The 19,546-nt window shown below is 42.1% G+C and overlaps 1 protein-coding gene across 1 annotated transcript; it reads right to left on the reverse strand.

Annotated features, from left to right (window-relative positions):
• Positions 1–626: 626 nt before the first annotated feature.
• Positions 627–19,041, reverse strand: SCRT2 (scratch family transcriptional repressor 2). Its single transcript, XM_075845497.1, has 2 exons — positions 18,784–19,041; positions 627–5,082 (listed from the first exon to the last, which is right to left on the reverse strand). Exons 1-2 carry the CDS (start codon positions 18,950–18,952, stop codon positions 4,382–4,384), a joined length of 870 nt encoding a protein of 289 aa, XP_075701612.1. The 5' UTR covers positions 18,953–19,041; the 3' UTR covers positions 627–4,381.
• Positions 19,042–19,546: the final 505 nt, after the last annotated feature.

Here is a 19,546-nt window from a genome sequence, read left to right on the forward strand (position 1 = left end):
TAATAATCTTCTATTGTGCTTTCTGCTCTGCATTTCTCCGCAGAAGGAAACATACAATTTGGTAGGCGCCTTGTAATGTAATTCAGTCCCATCACACAAAGGACTGCAGGTGGCATATTCTGTCCTCGGCGCGACCAATCAGAGCTCACGAGTCACCGCAGCTGCCTCCTCCTGCGTGGATTTTACTGCTACAAATAGATGCTGCTTCTGCTGCGCACAAAGGATTTTATTCCCAATCGCATTTTTGCCGATAGGCCTTAGATATTTTACCCCTGCGACCCCTGAAGCGTGATACTCCGAGCCGGGGGGGAGGGGGGTGTATGACAGGGGGAGTCGCAGCAGCTGAGTCGCGTGGAGGCCAATTAGGCAAAGTGTCAGCTTATTATTACGGAGCGACTTACCCGGAGCACAGGCTCACCCTACTGCAGACAGGCCCGCCATATGCGGAGGTCTTTGTCATGTAAATTTAGGCCTTAAAGGAGTCTGTGTCTAACTTCATATTCTCAACCCCCAATTTACTAATCAGGAAGGACAGGTGGCAGAAAGTGGGTGTTACCATCCGGGTCCCCGAGTGATGATGTCATCGGAGAACAAGTAAAAGAACCGAACTCACCGCCATACAGATCTATTGAATCATAAACTCTTTAATTTCCCTGAATTGCATGAGAATTAATACAGTAAAAGGTGACAGGTAGAACTGGCTTTGACAGCTCCAGTTACTAAAAAAAAAAAAAGAGACCTTTTTGAGAACCAAAAACTCTGACATGCATTTAAAATTATTGCTGTTTCTTTCTATGTACAGTATAAATATGAAAGAAGAGGCAGGTGTCCTACATCTATAGGTAAAAACGCGGCATACGGGATCGGGTACAAGGCAGCTGAGAGTGTGACGGCGGTGGCCGCGCCATGATGTGAAGTAGCTTCGAATTTTTGCATATCTACCCTAATAACATATTATGAGACGGTAACCCATTCCGGTGCCAGCACGCAGGGTCTTGTGGAATGTGCGGGCCGTGAGAAAGATGGGGGAGCGCTTGTGCTAACGGGTTACGATTCGGTAGCCTCAGAACTAATACAGCTGAAGCCAGCCACAGATCCGGCCCGGGAGGAGTGCATGCAAAGCGAAATGCAATGATGGGAATGGCGCGGAAAAATCGTTTTCTTGATGTTGTGAATACGGTTCGGGTGTATTGCTGCAATTGTATCATTAAGCGCTCAAATCGTAGCGTACATCAACAGAGGAAAAATTGGAAGCGAGTTCCATATAGAACCGATTGATTTAGTACCATAGACATAACAATGATCATTAATGGTCGTGGTCATGATTGTCATTACATCTACAGTCAGAATAAAAGTGGCGGAGAAAGTGTTTTCTGACTACATAGTCATCTCTGCAGCCTGTGCAAGGTGGGAGTGGCTCAGATTGGCCCCGCCTTCCTTGCCTATGGGCATTATGGACCCGCCTAGGGCACTCCACAGGCTCAACAACATGGAAGTAGAGATCCAGCCTGAGGTTATTTTGCCCTTCCCTTTTACAAGTGATGGGGAGTGGGTAGCAAACAAGCTCTATGCCTCCTATCCTGGGCTGGTGGGAGGGAGAACTCTAGCATAAACGAGAGGGGCCCATTTTTTGTTATGGGGCCCCTCCGTACATCTTTGCTGTCATCTATCAGGATTATACCCTGAGATACAAGGCTTTTCAATAGATGTCAGACTTTTATTGCAAGCTCAGAGCCCTTGTTTCCCTGTTTTCAGATTTCTCCTGGTAATAGAGTTTATTTTATGTTCTGTTCGATGCAGAAATGTTGATCGCAGGGATCTGCTGATCAAACCCCCTCGTCTGTCATTATATCATTTGCTATTCCGATCAAGAAGGCTGCTGTCCCTCAAGTATTTCAAGTGGTCGTTCTGGTTCTGGGCTCTAGATGACGAGCTGTGGTATAGAATTATAGGTTATTAAATCCTAAAATTCGCTTAACTCCGGGCAGCGAGAAATAATACCCTTTTTTTTTTTTTTGCCTTCTTCTAAACTGCCCTTCCCCCAGTGCTGGATACAGTTGGCATTGTACCCTAGAGGGAAAAGTGCTGGCCAGTACTAAACAATTTGTGACACTGGTCAAGAAGGAATAATGGGCTCTGGAGTTGGAGTGGTCACCTGCTTCCTGCTGCCACTGTTGCTAGGCAACAACCCAAAGTTATCCAGGCATTGCTTAGCCAATACAGAGTTTTAAAAAAAGTAACAAATACTCGAAAGGGAATCTGAAGGATTCTCTAATAATTATAAAAGTATTTTTAAAAAAAAAAAAAGATTCCCTCGAAATATCAGAATTATGGAGGTAACATCCTGCTCAGCCCCCCTATGGTGTAGATGTTCATTATCTGCAATTATTGGTCTTCTCATGGCTGTGTACCTGACCTAATATCTGTTCCTGTAGTAATTATTGGTGGCTGGATATCCCGAGCCCTGTGGACACTATACATGTAAGGCCATGATTTTCTTTTTCGACTATTTAATACATTCTCTCTTGCAATGCAATAACACTGACGATGCAAATAAGGCTTCTAGTATCTAATAACTCAAGGCTTGTTATAGTCTGGCATGCAGGAAAGTGGAAGAGACCCAAAGCGTTATCCCGGCGAGCATTGCCTAAAAATTGCCCTCACACCCTGTGTACAGTCTGATACTTCGCAGGTCCCCTAAAAAGCAAGACTAGCAAAATCGACTATTATCGGTCGGATTTTTGCGTCGCAATGTGTGATGTAATTTCATTCTGGATTATTATTACCCTCACCATGGGCCCGTGTCCCCCTACAAGTGCTGTCAATGCATAAAATTGCTGCAAGGCTCGTCCTATCGCTTATTCGCAGTCCTATTAATGATCTGTCTCGATTTTGAGGTGACTTTTCCCATATTAAATCACGATCTCTTGATGACCAAGCCAGGCTTCCCTAGCAAACCTCAAGCATGCCGTAAAGCGAGCCTGGACTGTTGCGATTGAAATGCAATACAGTAGTCACAAAGTACAAGCTCCGACAAAAGTGCCGGAGCCACGTGTGGCGTGATCTATAAATTTAGGTTTCCTTTGAGTCGTCATGAGGTAAAAAGTCAATGAGAAATTGCATAGGCTTTTCCGGAATGGTCCAGGATCTGGACGCGTGATCGTAAATGTGGGCCTGAAGAATACGTTCTATCCGTATGTAGCAGAGCTCGGGAGGAAGACAGTCCAATGCGCCGAAACGTTGGCCTGTAAACATTGACCGTTCCGTCTCTTCCTATTAAACCACATTCTATCCATTCATTTGCAACAACAGAATCAAAGTCATTACTTCAAAAAGTAAATTGGCAAAATAAATAGTATAAATAACACCTGGTATAAATTACATGACTTAAATAAGCGGTTCATCGCTTCTAACGTTCGCCTTCACATGAAGGCGGAGGTCGCGTCGTGACGCAGAGCGTAATAAGATATAATAGTCACAATGCTCGAGTGAAATGACCCCCTTCTTAATGCGGGGCGGGTAATAAATATGTGTATCGGTCATCCAAATATAGTGCATATTCTCATTGCTTTAGAAAACACTAGAGGTAACACTGTTTCGCAGGAAACGGCGACACGTTAAACGGAGTCGGGTGCCATTTTCTTCATTTCCTTTGCTATATAAATGTTGGCACGACTTCGCCTGGTTTGTACTGTACATATGTGCTTCCGAATATTAAATCAAGACACTGGAGGGAATCGTACTGCCGTTATGTACAGCCGGTCAGGTTTGGCGCCATTGGGAAGAACTTATGTGGGACATTCATGCGTTTGCGGCTTAGCTTGCAAGAAACCTTTTGTGCAGTCGGGTCTAGGATCCTTTATGCTTTGTACATGGAAATTGGAAGGAGCGCGGCACAAAGTTCCTTGGAAAAAACCTAATACTGATCCGTCGGCGGCAATGCCAGACAATGGCACCACGCGTGTCCCTAAAAAAATATATGACGCAAGAAATGGCACCTGAGCCTGAGCGTTGAAGAGCCTCTCCATACAACCGAGTCCCCTTCAGTTCACATTTCATGTGGCTTATATAAGAAAGCTTGGCTTTGCACATAAGAATTCTTTAAGAGCTTGATTGGAGAGGAAGAAGAACTAAAAAAGTGAAATTTATATTGCACGGCTTAAAATAAATAAAGGGGATGTGTGATGCTGCGGGCAGGAAAATATGGTGCTCTCCTAGACGGTGGTGAAGTGCAACCTAATGTAACACTCTTAGATGCCAAGTACCCTGATTTTATTTTTTCGTTCAGTATCTGGTGCCTTGTGCCATGGAGAAGGGCGGGGTGGCACCGTGGTTTGTGCCTTGTTTAGTGGTGTACAGTCTCATCGTACGCCCCCTGGCTTTAGCTTTGGTCGGTGCACTCATCCTCTGAGCCCTTGAAGCAAGCCGACTCGTAATGCTTATTGAGATACGACTTTAGGGCGAAGGTTTTTTCGCACCTCTTGCACTTGTAGTGTTTAAAGGCCGAGTGCGTCTGCATGTGCGCCCGAAGGTTAGATCTGTCGGCAAAAGCTTTACCGCAGTGGGCACAACCAAAGGGCTTCTCGCCAGTATGGGAACGCATGTGGCCTTGTAGTAACCAGGGCCTGCTGAAGGCCTTCCCACATACATCGCACTTGTGTTTCAGGTTGTGTGTCAGGAGGTGCATGGCCAAGGCAGGCATAGATACGTACGTCTTGCCACAGGTGGGGCATTTCCTTGCCATCTTACTGTCCAGGCTCCTGTGAGTTTGCTTGTGCCGACTGAGGTTGGAGGAGGTGGCGTAGGTTTTACCGCATTCGCTACACGTGTGGCGCTGGCTCCCGCGGCTCTCGCTGCTTCGTCTTGATCGGCCATCGGTGATGAAGAATGCATCTATTGAGTAGCTGTCTGTGACTGCCGCTTCCCCGCTGAAATACCCGGCTGAGAGACTGGACTGTGGGCTGTCGGGCTCGCTGTAGTCATCGTGAGTTGGTGTGTAGTCAGTTTCAGATGATGAAAATTTGCTTCCGCTTTTCTTCTTTACTTCGTAATCTGATGATGTAATGCAATGCTCGCCATAACCTGGGAGATGGACAAAATAAAAAGATTGCTTTATCTCAACTCAGTCCTCAGAAACATCATTATCTCTCCTCATTGCTTAATCTTTACATTGGGTCGCATGCAGGAGCGTTCTCGCTGACACTTGTGGAATGGTACAAAGACGTATTCACATCCCACATAATAACACTCTGGTAGTCGGGATCCCAGGACAATAAAACACTGACACTGGGGGTACAGGGTAATGACACACTGACACTTGGGGTACAGGATAATGACACACTGACACTTGGGGGACAGGATAATGATACACTGACACTTGGGGGACAGAATAATGACACTGACACTTGGGGTACAGGATAATGATACACTGACACTTGGGGTACAGGATAATGACACTGACACCTGGGGGATAGGATAATGACACTGACACTTGGGGTACAGGATAATGATACACTGACACTTGGGGTACAGGATAATGATACACTGACACTTGGGGGACAGGATAATGACACTGAGACTTGGGGTACAGGATAATGAGACACTGACACTTGGGGTACAGGATAATGATACACTGACACTTGGGGTACAGGATAATGACACTGACACTTGGGGTACAGGATAATGACACTTGGGGTACAGGATAATGAGACACTGACACTTGGGGTACAGGATAATGACACACTGACACTTGGGGTACAGGATAATGACACTGACACTTGGGGGACAGGATAATGATACACTGACACTTGGGGGACAGAATAATGACACTGACACTTGGGGTACAGGATAATGATACACTGACACTTGGGGTACAGGATAATGACACTGACACCTGGGGGATAGGATAATGACACTGACACTTGGGGTACAGGATAATGATACACTGACACTTGGGGTACAGGATAATGATACACTGACACTTGGGGGACAGGATAATGACACTGAGACTTGGGGTACAGGATAATGAGACACTGACACTTGGGGTACAGGATAATGATACACTGACACTTGGGGTACAGGATAATGACACTGACACTTGGGGTACAGGATAATGACACTGACCCTTGGGGTACAGGATAATGACACTGACACATGGGGTACAGGACACTGACACTTGGTGTACAGGATAACGATACACTGACACTTGGGGTACAGGATAATGACACACTGACACTTGGGGGACAGGATAATGATGCACTGACACTTGGGGTACAGGATAATGATACAGTGACACTTGGGGGACAGGATAATGATACACTGACACTTGGGGTACAGGATAATGATACACTGACACTTGGGGGACAGAATAATGACACTGACACTTGGGGTACAGGATAATGATACACTGACACTTGGGGTACAGGATAATGACACTGACACTTGGGGTACAGGATAATGACACTGACACTTGGGGTACAGGATAATGACACTGACCCTTGGGGTACAGGATAATGACACTGACACATGGGGTACAGGACACTGACACTTGGTGTACAGGATAACGATACACTGACACTTGGGGTACAGGATAATGACACACTGACACTTGGGGGACAGGATAATGATGCACTGACACTTGGGGTACAGGATAATGATACACTGACACTTGGGGGACAGGATAATGACACTGAGACTTGGGGTACAGGATAATGAGACACTGACACTTGGGGTACAGGATAATGATACACTGACACTTGGGGTACAGGATAATGACACTGACACTTGGGGTACAGGATAATGACACTGACACTTGGGGTACAGGATAATGACACTGACACATGGGGTACAGGACACTGACACTTGGTGTACAGGATAATGATACACTGACACTTGGGGTACAGGATAATGACACACTGACACTTGGGGGACAGGATAATGATGCACTGACACTTGGGGTACAGGATAATGATACAGTGACACTTGGGGGACAGGATAATGATACACTGACACTTGGGGTACAGGATAATGATACACTGACACTTGGGGGACAGAATAATGACACTGACACTTGGGGTACAGGATAATGATACACTGACACTTGGGGTACAGGATAATGACACTGACACCTGGGGGATAGGATAATGACACTGACACTTGGGGTACAGGATAATGATACACTGACACTTGGGGTACAGGATAATGATACACTGACACTTGGGGTACAGGATAATGACACACTGACACTTGGGGGAGAGGATAATGATACACTGACACGGGGTAAAGGATAATGACACATTGACACTTGGGGTACAGGATAATGACACTGACACTTGGGGTATAGGATAATGACACTGACACTTGGGGAACAGGATAATGACACTGACACTTGGGGTACAGGATAATTATACACTGACACTTGTGGTACAGGACAATGACACTGACACTTGGGGTACAGGATAATGACAAATGGACAGTTGGGGTACAGGATAATGACACTGACACTTGGGGTACAGGATAATGACACTTGGGGTACAGGATAATGAGACACTGACACTTGGGGTACAGGATAATGACACACTGACACGGGGTACAAGATAATGATACACTGACACTTGGGGTGCAGGATAATGATACACTGACACTTGTGGTACAGGATAATGACACTGACACTTGGGGTGCAGGATAATGATACGGGGACAGGATAATGACACTGACACTTGGGGTACAGTATAATGATACACTGACACTTGGGGTACAGGATAATGATACACTGACACTTGGGGTACAGGATAATGATACACTGACACTTGTGGTACAGGATAATGACACTGACACTTGGGGTACAGTATAATGATACACTGACACTTGGGGTACAGTATAATGATACACTGACACTTTGGGTACAGGATAATGATACACTGACACTTGGGATGCAGCATAATGATACACTGACACTTGTGGTACAGGATAACGACACACTTACACTTGGGGAACAGGATAATGATACACTGACACTTGGGGTACAGGATAATGACACTGACACTTGGGGTACAGGATAATGATACACTGACACTTGGGGTACAGGATAATGACACTGATACTTGGGGGGACAGAATAATGATACACTGACACTTGGGGTACAGGATAATGACACTGACACTTGGGGTACATGATAATGACACTTGGGGTACAGGATAATGAGACACTGACAATTGGGGTACAGGATAATGATACACTGACACTTGGGGTGCAGGATAATACACTGACACTTGGGATACAGGATAATGACACTGACACTTGGGGTACATGATAATGACACTTGGGGTACAGGATAATGATACACTGACACTTGTGGTACAGGATAATGACACTGACACTTGGGGTACAGGATAATGACACTGACACTTGGGGTACAGTATAATGATACACTGACACTTGGGGTACAGTATAATGATACACTGACACTTTGGGTACAGGATAATGACACACTGACACTTGGGGTGCAGGATGGATAATGATACACTAACACTTGGGATGCAGGATAATAATACACTGACACTTGTGGTACAGGATAACGACACACTGACACTTGGGGGACAGGATAATGACACACTGACACTTGGGGTACAGGATAACGACACACTGACACTTGGGGAACAGGATAATGACACTGACACTTGGGGTACAGGATAACGACACACTGACACTTAGGGTACAGGATAATGACACTGACACTTGGGGTACAGGATAATGATACACTGACACTTGGGGAACAGGATAATGACACTGACACTTGGGGTACAGGATAACGACACACTGACACTTAGGGTACAGGATAATGACACTGACACTTGGGGTACAGGATAATGATACACTGACACTTGGGGTACAGGATAATGACACTGATACTTGGGGGGACAGAATAATGATACACTGACACTTGGGGTACAGGATAATGACACTGACACTTGGGGGAGAGAATAATGATACACTGACACTTGGGGTACAGGATAATGACACTGACACTTGGGGTACATGATGACACTTGGGGTACAGGATAAAGAGACACTGACACTTGGGGTACAGGATAATGAGACACTGACACTTGGGGTGCAGGATGGATAATGATACACTGACACTTGGGGTGCAGGATAATGATACACTGACACTTGGGGTGCAGGATAACACACTGACACTTGGGGTACAGGATAATGATACACTGACACTTGGGGTACAGGATAATGACACTGACACTTGGGGTACTGACGGTTGAGTATGCTACTTATACAATGTATCCCATTAATACAGAAGATGTTTCATTATGTCTGATTTGCTCTGTCCCATGTTTTATGGTGTGACGTTATCTCTGGGGTTCAGGACAGGTCATCATACAGTATGTGAATTATTCATAGCACAGAGCGGCAGTCGATTTGTAAGCAGAATAGTAGGTGCCGTGCACTGAGCGCACCCCGCAGTGGTTTCCATAAAATTCCCCATTTCATTTTACACTGACATCATCATGTTTACTGTTACATAATGAGGCCTCGTATTACCTCTATTACTTTACTGAACTGTCAGGAGAATTGGGACAAGAGGAAGGATTTGGTTTCATACCATTATGGGGCTCTGCAGGCTCCTCATTTATCTGCAGCGAACAACGAGGAAAACGCCGATTTTGATTAAAATCAATAGGATCAAACTGTACATATGTTCTGTATCAATTTAAGCAATTTCATACAGCGCAGATCTCCTATCTGCCCTTATTATACATTTGCCTTTATATCTTGGTTTATATTGACCCAGTTTTATTTTTATTTACTACGGTGAACTTAATTTAATGATCGAATAACATGAACACAGAAATATCAAGCATTTTGCTTAGTGAATGTTCATCCCTAATCATCATGTCTTGTTGTATCTAAAAAGATCCCGAATTCGGTGCTGATTAATTTTATAATATGTCTTTATAACGTACAGAGCTCAATTTTTCTGATACAGATATTCATATCCCCTGCATAAACAGTTACATGATAAAATTCTGTCTGTAGCCACCACCAGAGGGAGCTGAGTAGCTTACTGCATACAGTTTATACATTGAACTCAATAATAACACAGTAGGCAGTGAGCTCCTCCTAGTGGCGGCTGCAGGCAAACAGAATTTTATCATGTAACTATGTCTATGCAGGGGATTTGGAACTCTGTTTTAGAGAAATTGAGCTCTGACCCCTATAAAGAGATATTAAGAAATGAATAATGTTAGAAGCCACTTTCTCACGTTACCGTTTCCTAATTACTGGATAATCATGTCAGCAACTTGAGTATGATGGAAGAGTACTCAAGATATTGTTTGAGCTGTATGATTGGACGTCCGCAAATTGTCCAATATTTGAAACTTTATTAACATATTTAGCGTGTGTGTGTTTTCTGTGTGTGTAGGAAATTGATATGTGTGGGACTGATGTGAATGGATATATTCTGTATACTGCATTACAGTGTATATTAGGGCTGTATATATTAAGGGGAACATGTGGCATTGGGATCTCAAGTGTCAGATCTTATAGTATTATATTGACGTTCTCTAACATGTAACGCTCTTTAGATCTCAGGACAGTGACTAAAAGAAGGCGCATCAGTCCATTGTTTCCTAGTGATGTCATAACCCCTAATGATGTCATCTAGCCTGAAGCATTAGATTGCAATCCTCCACTAACACTATAACTATAGGATTTTGACTGGGTCAACCTCCTTTTTTTATAATAGTGATAAAATACATGTGCATTTTTTTTGTGGAGGGGGGGGGGGGGTTCTCTCTCATAGAATTCTTTATATTTATAGAATGTAACATGTTCTTTTAAACCTAGATGAGCGAGGACAGTACACCCCATGCCCAATTACTTTAATACTTTATCTTTGTTTTATATTCAAGTGAATTTAGCTTTATACCTCCTCTATATAAGATTAATAGGTATGAGATTAGAGAAAGATAGATAGATAGATAGATAGATAGATAGATAGATAGATAGATAGATAGATTTGAGAGATATGAGATAGATAGATAGATAGATAGATAGATAGATAGATAGATAGATAGATAGATAGATAGATAGATAGATAGATAGATAGATAGATATGAGAATATGAGATAGGTAGAGAGATAGATAGATAGATAGATAGATAGATAGATAGATAGATAGATAGATAGATGTGAGAGATATGAGATAGATAGATAGATAGATAGATAGATAGATAGATATGAGAATATGAGATAGGTAGATGGATAGAGAGATAGAGAGATAGATAGATAGATAGATAGATAGATAGATAGATAGATAGATAGATTTGAGAGATATGAGATAGATAGATAGATAGATAGATAGATAGATAGATGTGAGAGATATGAGATAGATAGATAGATAGATAGATAGATAGATAGATATGAGAATATGAGATAGGTAGATGGATAGAGATAGATAGATAGATAGATAGATAGATAGATAGATAGATAGATAGATAGATAGATAGATAGATAGATAGATAGATAGATTTGAGAGATATGAGATAGATAGATAGATAGATAGATAGATAGATAGATAGATAGATGTGAGAGATATGAGATAGATAGATAGATAGATAGATAGATATTAGATAGATATTAGATAGATAGATAGATAGATAGATAGATAGATAGATGTGAGAGATATGAGATAGATAGATAGATAGATAGATAGATAGATAGATGGATAGATAGATAGATAGATAGATAGATAGATAGATATGAGAATATGAGATAGGTAGATGGATAGAGAGATAGATAGAGAGATAGATAGATAGATAGATAGATAGATAGATAGATGTGAGAGATATGAGATAGATAGATAGATAGATAGATAGATAGATAGATAGATAGATAGATAGATAGATAGATAGATAGATATGAGAATATGAGATAGGTAGATGGATAGAGAGATAGATAGATAGATAGATAGATAGATAGATAGATAGATAGATAGATAGATAGATAGATAGATAGATAGATAGATATGAGATAGATATGAGATAGATAGATAGATAGATATGAGATAGATATGAGATAGATATGAGATAGATAGATAGATATGAGATAGATAGATAGATAGATAGATAGATAGATATGAGAGATAGATAGATAGATATGAGAGATAGATAGATAGATAGATAGATAGATAGATAGATAGATAGATAGATAGATAGATAGATATGAGATAGATAGATAGATAGATAGATAGATAGATAGATATGAGATAGATAGATAGATATGAGAGAGATAGATAGATAGATAGATAGATATGAGATAGATAGATATGAGATAGATAGATAGATAGATAGATAGATAGATAGATAGATATAGAATGAGAATGATATAGTTATATATAACGCATGTTCCTCTACTGGTTTGCTTTCTACGTTTATATATGTCACCTGATATATACTGTATATACACTAGAATACTGCAGCAGGACTGTATGTATACGGATATTCCTATAAGTGGCAGTTCCTTCGTTTGCCGCTAGTACAATAATGTTCTTTCTCAGCCACAAGTACATGACACCTGTTCCCTCTGTCATCCCAGCTGTGACATTATTTACTGGACTCTTCTGTCGATAACTGTGATCTATTGATCTGCAAGATGAGCTCTTCAGAAGACCAGCACGGAAGGATGATCTCTGCTGAGACACACATCACCCCACTGCGGGCGCTGCATCTCTAGTCTCATACACTGGTGGCATCCTCCTAAGTGCCCTCCATTCACTTCCTATTCTTGCTTTTGATGGCTGTCAGGGTGGCGATGCAGCAACAACCTACGCTTCTCCCTCTGCAATGGAATAGATCAGCGCTGGGCACTGTGACCCTTTAACTTCTCGGATCTCTTAAACCATTAGCGTGCAGTCAATATTCCATTTAATGCAAGCATTAGCTGGGGTCAGGAATCGCAAATAGACTGTCCACTTATGTGAGTTCTAGCGCCTGTACACACTCCGATTCTGTGCAGTCTGCCCGGTACTGGTGCGTGTCTCAATAATGCATCATTTGTGGCGTCTTTCTGTAAACCAGATGCCTGCAGTGCACAAACCCAGCATTGGTATTTGTCTTTGACGCTATGCCTGTAAGCAAATGCATGGCCAGTGATGTTTCTGTACGTATACATGTGCCACCCTGCCCCTCCTCTGCAGATTTACTGCATGTGCCTGCTATCAAGGTGACACCGCACAGCACGTGGAAAAACAATCTTTACTTCTCGGCCTGCAGTGCCGCGGGGATGTAACTCTTCCCCGGATCTGCTGTTCCAGCCATAATAGATGAAGATTGCAGATAAGTGGAGCAGTCCCCCCCCCCAAAAAAAAATACATGCACATGCACATGCACATGCATTAAAAGTAAAGGGAAATGCAGCAGCTCATTGTCTGAGGCCTCGGATCGGTCCACATTGCCGCTCTATCACCCTGTTTGTTTTCTCCAGCTTTACCACCCAACAGATGCTCGTAACAAGGGAAGATGTAATTAGTTTTGTCATTACAGGATTTATTGACTTTAGGGCTAAGATGTGGAAATCTGCCGGCGTCTGTAGTTATCTGGTTCTGCTGTATGTTCACATGGGAAGGGGCCACATCACCATTTCTGCTTAGGCCGCATGCACACGACCGTCATTTTGATCCATAATTACAGATGAAATTGCGGACCTATTCATTTCTATAGGCCACGGACACCTTTCCGTATATTTACGGATGTGCATCCGGGCCGTAGAAATGATCCGCAATCTATAGAACATGTCCCATTCCTTTCCGCAATTGCGGCACAGACTCGCCCATAGAAGTCTATGGTCGCTTCCGCAATTGTGGACGGCTACGGATGTGAATCCGTAGCCGTCGGATCCGTATTTGCGGACAGAAAAAGCCATTACAGTCTTCTGCATGAGGCCTTAGGGAAAGTGTTCTAGTTATCTAATGGCTACGGGGCTGTTGGCTGTGATGGAAACGTGATGGCTAACATCTCTATACGGCGGACATGCAATAGGTGCAACCAGTTGCACAGGGGCCCAGAAGGTAAGGGGCCCACTGTCACCTTCAAAGCAGATCCCTACTGTCTATTAGAGTGTCTGTAAGAGACTGAGATAATGAAATCATGGCTCCCAGTGACTGGTGGACTCTTAAAGAGACATAAGGGGGATCTATGGTGAGCTATGCAGAAGCAATGGGCCCATAGACTGTTCTTGCACGGGGCCCTCTGCTACCTATGTCCACCCCTACCTTTCCATACCCTGTGATCCTATACCTTGAGCATAATGTTCTCAACCAAATCAAACCTAACTTCCTTCCAAACACAAATGACCGTAAAGAAGCTTTATCTTCTTCTGGATACATTTTGAGAAGATCTAGATCATTGCAAAACAAAGTTATGGAACGGAAAAGAAGGGGCCCAGAGCAACCAGATGGACGTAGGCGATCACATAAACCATGAACGTGACATTGAGAAGACCCGAACAAGACAAGACCTTCTGGAGACTCTTCATAGGGTCACCAGTCAAAACCAACTTGACTGCACATAATAATAATAATAATAATAATAATAATAATAATAATAATAGTAATAATAATAGTAATAATAATAATAATAATAATAGTAATAATAATAATAATAATAATAATAGTAATAATAATAGTAATAATAATAATAATAATAATAATAGTAATAATAATAATAGTAATAATAATAGTAATAATAATAGTAATAATAATAGTAATAATAATAATAATAATAATAATAGTAATAATAATAATAATAATAATAGTAATAATAATAATAATAATAATAATAATAGTAATAATAATAATAATCATAATAATAATCATAATAGTAATAATAATAATAATAGTAATAATAATAATAATAGTAATAATAATAATAATAATAGTAATAATAATAATAATAGTAGTAATAATAATAATAATAATAATAGTAATAATAATAGTAGTAATAATAATAATAATAATAATAGTAATAATAATAATAATAATAATAATAATAATAATAGTAATAATAATAATAATAATAATAATAATAGTAATAATAATAATAATCATAATAATAATCATAATAGTAATAATAATAATAATAGTAATAATAATAATAATAGTAATAATAATAATAATAATAGTAATAATAATAATAATAGTAGTAATAATAATAATAATAATAATAGTAATAATAATAGTAGTAATAATAATAATAATAATAATAGTAATAATAATAATAATAATAATAATAATAATAATAGTAGTAATAATAATAATAATAGTAGTAATAATAATAATAGTAATAATAATAATAATAATAATAATAATAATAATAATAGTTTAAGCAGCTCGTGTGCTCAGTGATCGCAGATAATCTTCCTCATCCATCCATCAGACACAAGTTCTACCTTCTTTTGGCTACAACCCCATCAAGGTGTAGAAGATTTTCCCAGAGCGTTCCCACAATCACGTCTGCCTGTCTGTCCATCTCGCTTCACGGATTGTTATTCTTCGTCATCTTCCTGCCTCCCTATTTGCAGATCGCGCAGTCACATGCTTCAGGTAGAAAACCGCTTTCCTCAGCAATATTTCACACCTCTCCAAGCACACGGCAAGGTTATTTTCAAGAGCGTGACTTTGAGACAGACACTTCCTTCCAGCTGCCTCTCCCTTGTGACTTCCATTATTACCCTCTGAGGTGCCCAGTCACACCTGTTTGATCCTACATGGCATCTTGTCAGGTGTCCGTCTGCTGAATGTTGTGACACGGGTAGAAACATTGTTGTTATTCTTGGGATTCAGTGATACAATGTAACAATATCCTCTTGTCACTGTCACCTTGCATCACTGGGGTCATGGCTTTGTATCTATCAGAGCAACATCTGCCTAGACTTTGCATGCTTTATCCCTGTCATTGCATAGGTTTTAACCAAGTTCTCCCTTTCATTGCTACATGCTGCAAACACACAGTATTTAGCTTGGGTCTGGCATGGTTTTAATGGAAAATTAGACTTGCCAACGCTCAAGTTCATGGTCATTTCTAAAAAATGAGTCAGAATGATCATATGGTTTGGTTTTTCATCTCTTCAGAGCTCCCAGATCAGTCAGCACAATCCATTATTATCAGAAGTGACGCAGAAACAGGGAAAACGGAGAAAAGTTGACAAAAAATGATGAGCGTCAGTATAACGTCTGATGACTACGTATTAATTGTGGCTAATTCCACAGGTTTCTGCGCTGACTCTGTCTTATATGCATTATTTCAAAATCGTTGTGGGAGCTTTTTGCCCCAGAATCCCATTATAGGAAGATTTTTGCCCCAGAATCCCATTATGGGAAGATTTTTGACCCGGAATCCCATTATAGGAAGATTTTTGACCCAGAATCCCATTATAGGAAGATTTTTGCCCCGGAGTCCCATTATAGGAAGATTTTTGCCCCGGAATCCCATTATAGGAAGATTTTTGCCCCGGAATCTCATTATAGGAAGATTTTTGCCCCTGAATCCCATCATAGGAAGATTTTTGCCCCTGAGGGTATGTTCACACGGCCTAATTACGGACGTAATTCGGGCGTTTTTGCCCCGAATTACGCCCGAAAATAGCGCCTCAATAGCGCTGACAAACATCTGCCCATTGAAAGCAATGGGCAGACGTTTGTCTGTTCACACGAGGCGTAGATTTACGCGCCGCTGTCAAATGACGGCGCGTAAATTGACGCCCGCGTAGAAGAAGTGACCTGTCACTTCTTTGGCCGTAATTGGAGCCGCTATTCATTGACTCCAATGAATAGCAGCGCTAATTACGGCCGTAATTGACGCGGCGTTCAAGCGCCTGCACATGCCGGTACGGCTGAAATTACGGGGATGTTTTCAGGCTGAAACATCCCCGTAATTTCAGCCGTTACGGACCCCCGCCGTGTGAACATACCCTGAATCCCATTATAGGAAGATTTTTGCCCTGGAATCCCATTTTAGGAAGATTTTTGCCCCGGAATCCCATTATAGCAAGATTTTTTCCCCGGAATCCCATTATAGCAAGATTTTTGCCCCGGAATCCCATTATAGGAAGATTTTTGCCCCGGAGTCCCATTATAGGAAGATTTTTGCCCCAGAATCCCATTATAGGAAGATTTTTGCCCATTACCTTAATCCCAATGTTTTCTGTATCCTATTAAAAGTTTCCATGCCTTAATAATGATTCATATAGAGCAGGATATTGGTCTTGGTAGCATTGATCCGGGCCCCTACACAACTAATAGGCGATTAGCTATTATCCTTAAGGGATGCTGGGACTTGTAGTACCCCTGTAGATGAGGACTTACAGGGGGTACTTCTTTCTGGTGCAAGGGAAGCTATAAAATATGTATGGTGGAGCGGTCTAGTAGCTTCCTCTGGAGAAGGTGTCTTGTCCTGTATATAGTCTACAAGGAATAGTATTATAGATTGCAGTCTTGGACAAGATGTGCTTCGCTTGCAGATGTCCTGCCCTGGGACCACATGTTGCATCTCGGTATCAGAAGTACAGCACAAGGTTATACTGAAAAGTCTTTCTATTGTGCTCATTATAACCCTCTCCCAGGAACACGCCAACCTTACCTGATCCCCCTCCCCCAACACTGTATACATTCAATAAATCCATCACCACTAACGGGTCAATTTGACTCAAAAACTGTCTTGTCATTTTTTTTTTTACCCCTTAAATCCCAAACAGATTTCATTCTCCCAGGATGGAGTCGCTTAAAGGGCTTTAGAGAGAGTCTTTTGGCTGCCTCCTGAACAATGAGGTCCCCGGAGAAAGCTTAGATCCCCTCCCCCATCCTTTCTGTCCTCCCCTCTGTAAGGCTCCGGCATTCACTCCTCTAAAAGACATCAAGGGCTTGATAGTACAGGAATTAATACCATGTTCCCACAGAAGAGCACTCACTACAAATACCGGCAAGGAAACTATTGTTAGGCAGCCCTTATTCCACAGGTGATAGCAGCAGAACGTGGCTCCATACCCGGCCCGCATTGCTCTACACATCTATTAGGGCAGTGATTGAAATCTAAGATCGTTGGGTTGGGTGGACATTGGCCGCCTGGTGAACTTTCTCCCAGTTCCTGGATATGAAGCATTTAACGTTGGACTTTTTGTTCTTCTCCACATTATTAATGCATTTTTAAAATCCTGAAGTCGATCTGGCATAACTAGGCTAGACCCCTACATGAAGGGTTAGGAGATAGAGCATCCAAGGCCTGATAGCTACATGTGTCCCGAGTCAACAGGATCTATCATCAAGACCAGCGACATGGCAGCCAACCCCACCATACACCATGCAATTATCTGCCGAGAAACGAGACTACTCCAATTCATTCCAGATAGTCATTACTTTACATTCATGGGTGACCACCATTCATACCGTGCTTCACAAGTATTACCAAAATTCTTCAGGTTGGAAAAATCTGAACATTGCCGGAAAAATCGGTACGTTTTCTGCTTCAATCGCAAGAGGCCGCAGCAATACATGCACCGATTTCAAAACGTACGCAACCTTCAACCTGACTAAACTTTATCGTACGGCACGACGGTGACGCCATATAGTCGTAGAAAGTGGGAAGCGATAAAATCGTCATGTCTAGGACAATTCTACAATGCATCGGGTGATGTAATGCTATGGAAATATATTGTGTATATGTCGTGTTAATCCTCGGCTGCATCCTCTCCCATCCATGTGCGGGGTCCCGACTTACCGGTTTCAGCAACAGGGACTCCCAAGCTTCCCACAGTGCTGGTGAGCGACGGACCCAGGACACAAGGCTCATCAAAGTGGTGGTGGTGGTGGTGATAATTCGATGCAGAAATCCCGCTGGATGAAAAGTCATCTAGTTTTATTTTCTTGACGAGGAAGGAGCGCGGCATGGTGAGCTGGACAAGGGTCTCCTTTTGTTGAGCGCTAGTCTATAAAGAGACGGGGACGGTGGCTCACATTCAGCACTGGACAGCTCCGACTTTCTGCAGTGTGCAGAGAGAGAGAGAGAGAGTGAGAGAGAAAGGAGATGAAGGGAGCAGGAAAGGAGGGAGGGGGGAAATCTGGCAGCAATAGCTGAGCTCAGCACTCATGCTGTCTTTATATGGGACGCAGGCCTGAGATCAGGTGGTGCTTTGCAATGGAGCTGTTTAGCTCTCTAATCCATCAAATGTCCCCCAGGACAATCATCACATTACCAATGAACCGGCTGTGCCGACATAGAGAAAGAGACAACCTCCTGCCTACTTACTTCTTATAGACAATGCGGTGGAAACAAGTAATATAGAGCAGCGTGGCCGGAGAATAGGGAGGCGATATTTTATCCCGCCAGCGTACATGCCTGCACCCTGCAACTTACTCACCGTGCCACGTCCTGCCTATAGAGAGCAAACTTTTAACTCAACCTTACACTGTAATAAAGCCATGGCCCCAGGCGGCAAGTGGATGGCGGGATCTCATTTATTTTTGGGTATTTTTTTTTTTTT

This window comes from Rhinoderma darwinii, chromosome 13, assembly GCF_050947455.1.
Source record: "Rhinoderma darwinii isolate aRhiDar2 chromosome 13, aRhiDar2.hap1, whole genome shotgun sequence".
Lineage (NCBI taxonomy): Eukaryota > Metazoa > Chordata > Amphibia > Anura > Rhinodermatidae > Rhinoderma > Rhinoderma darwinii.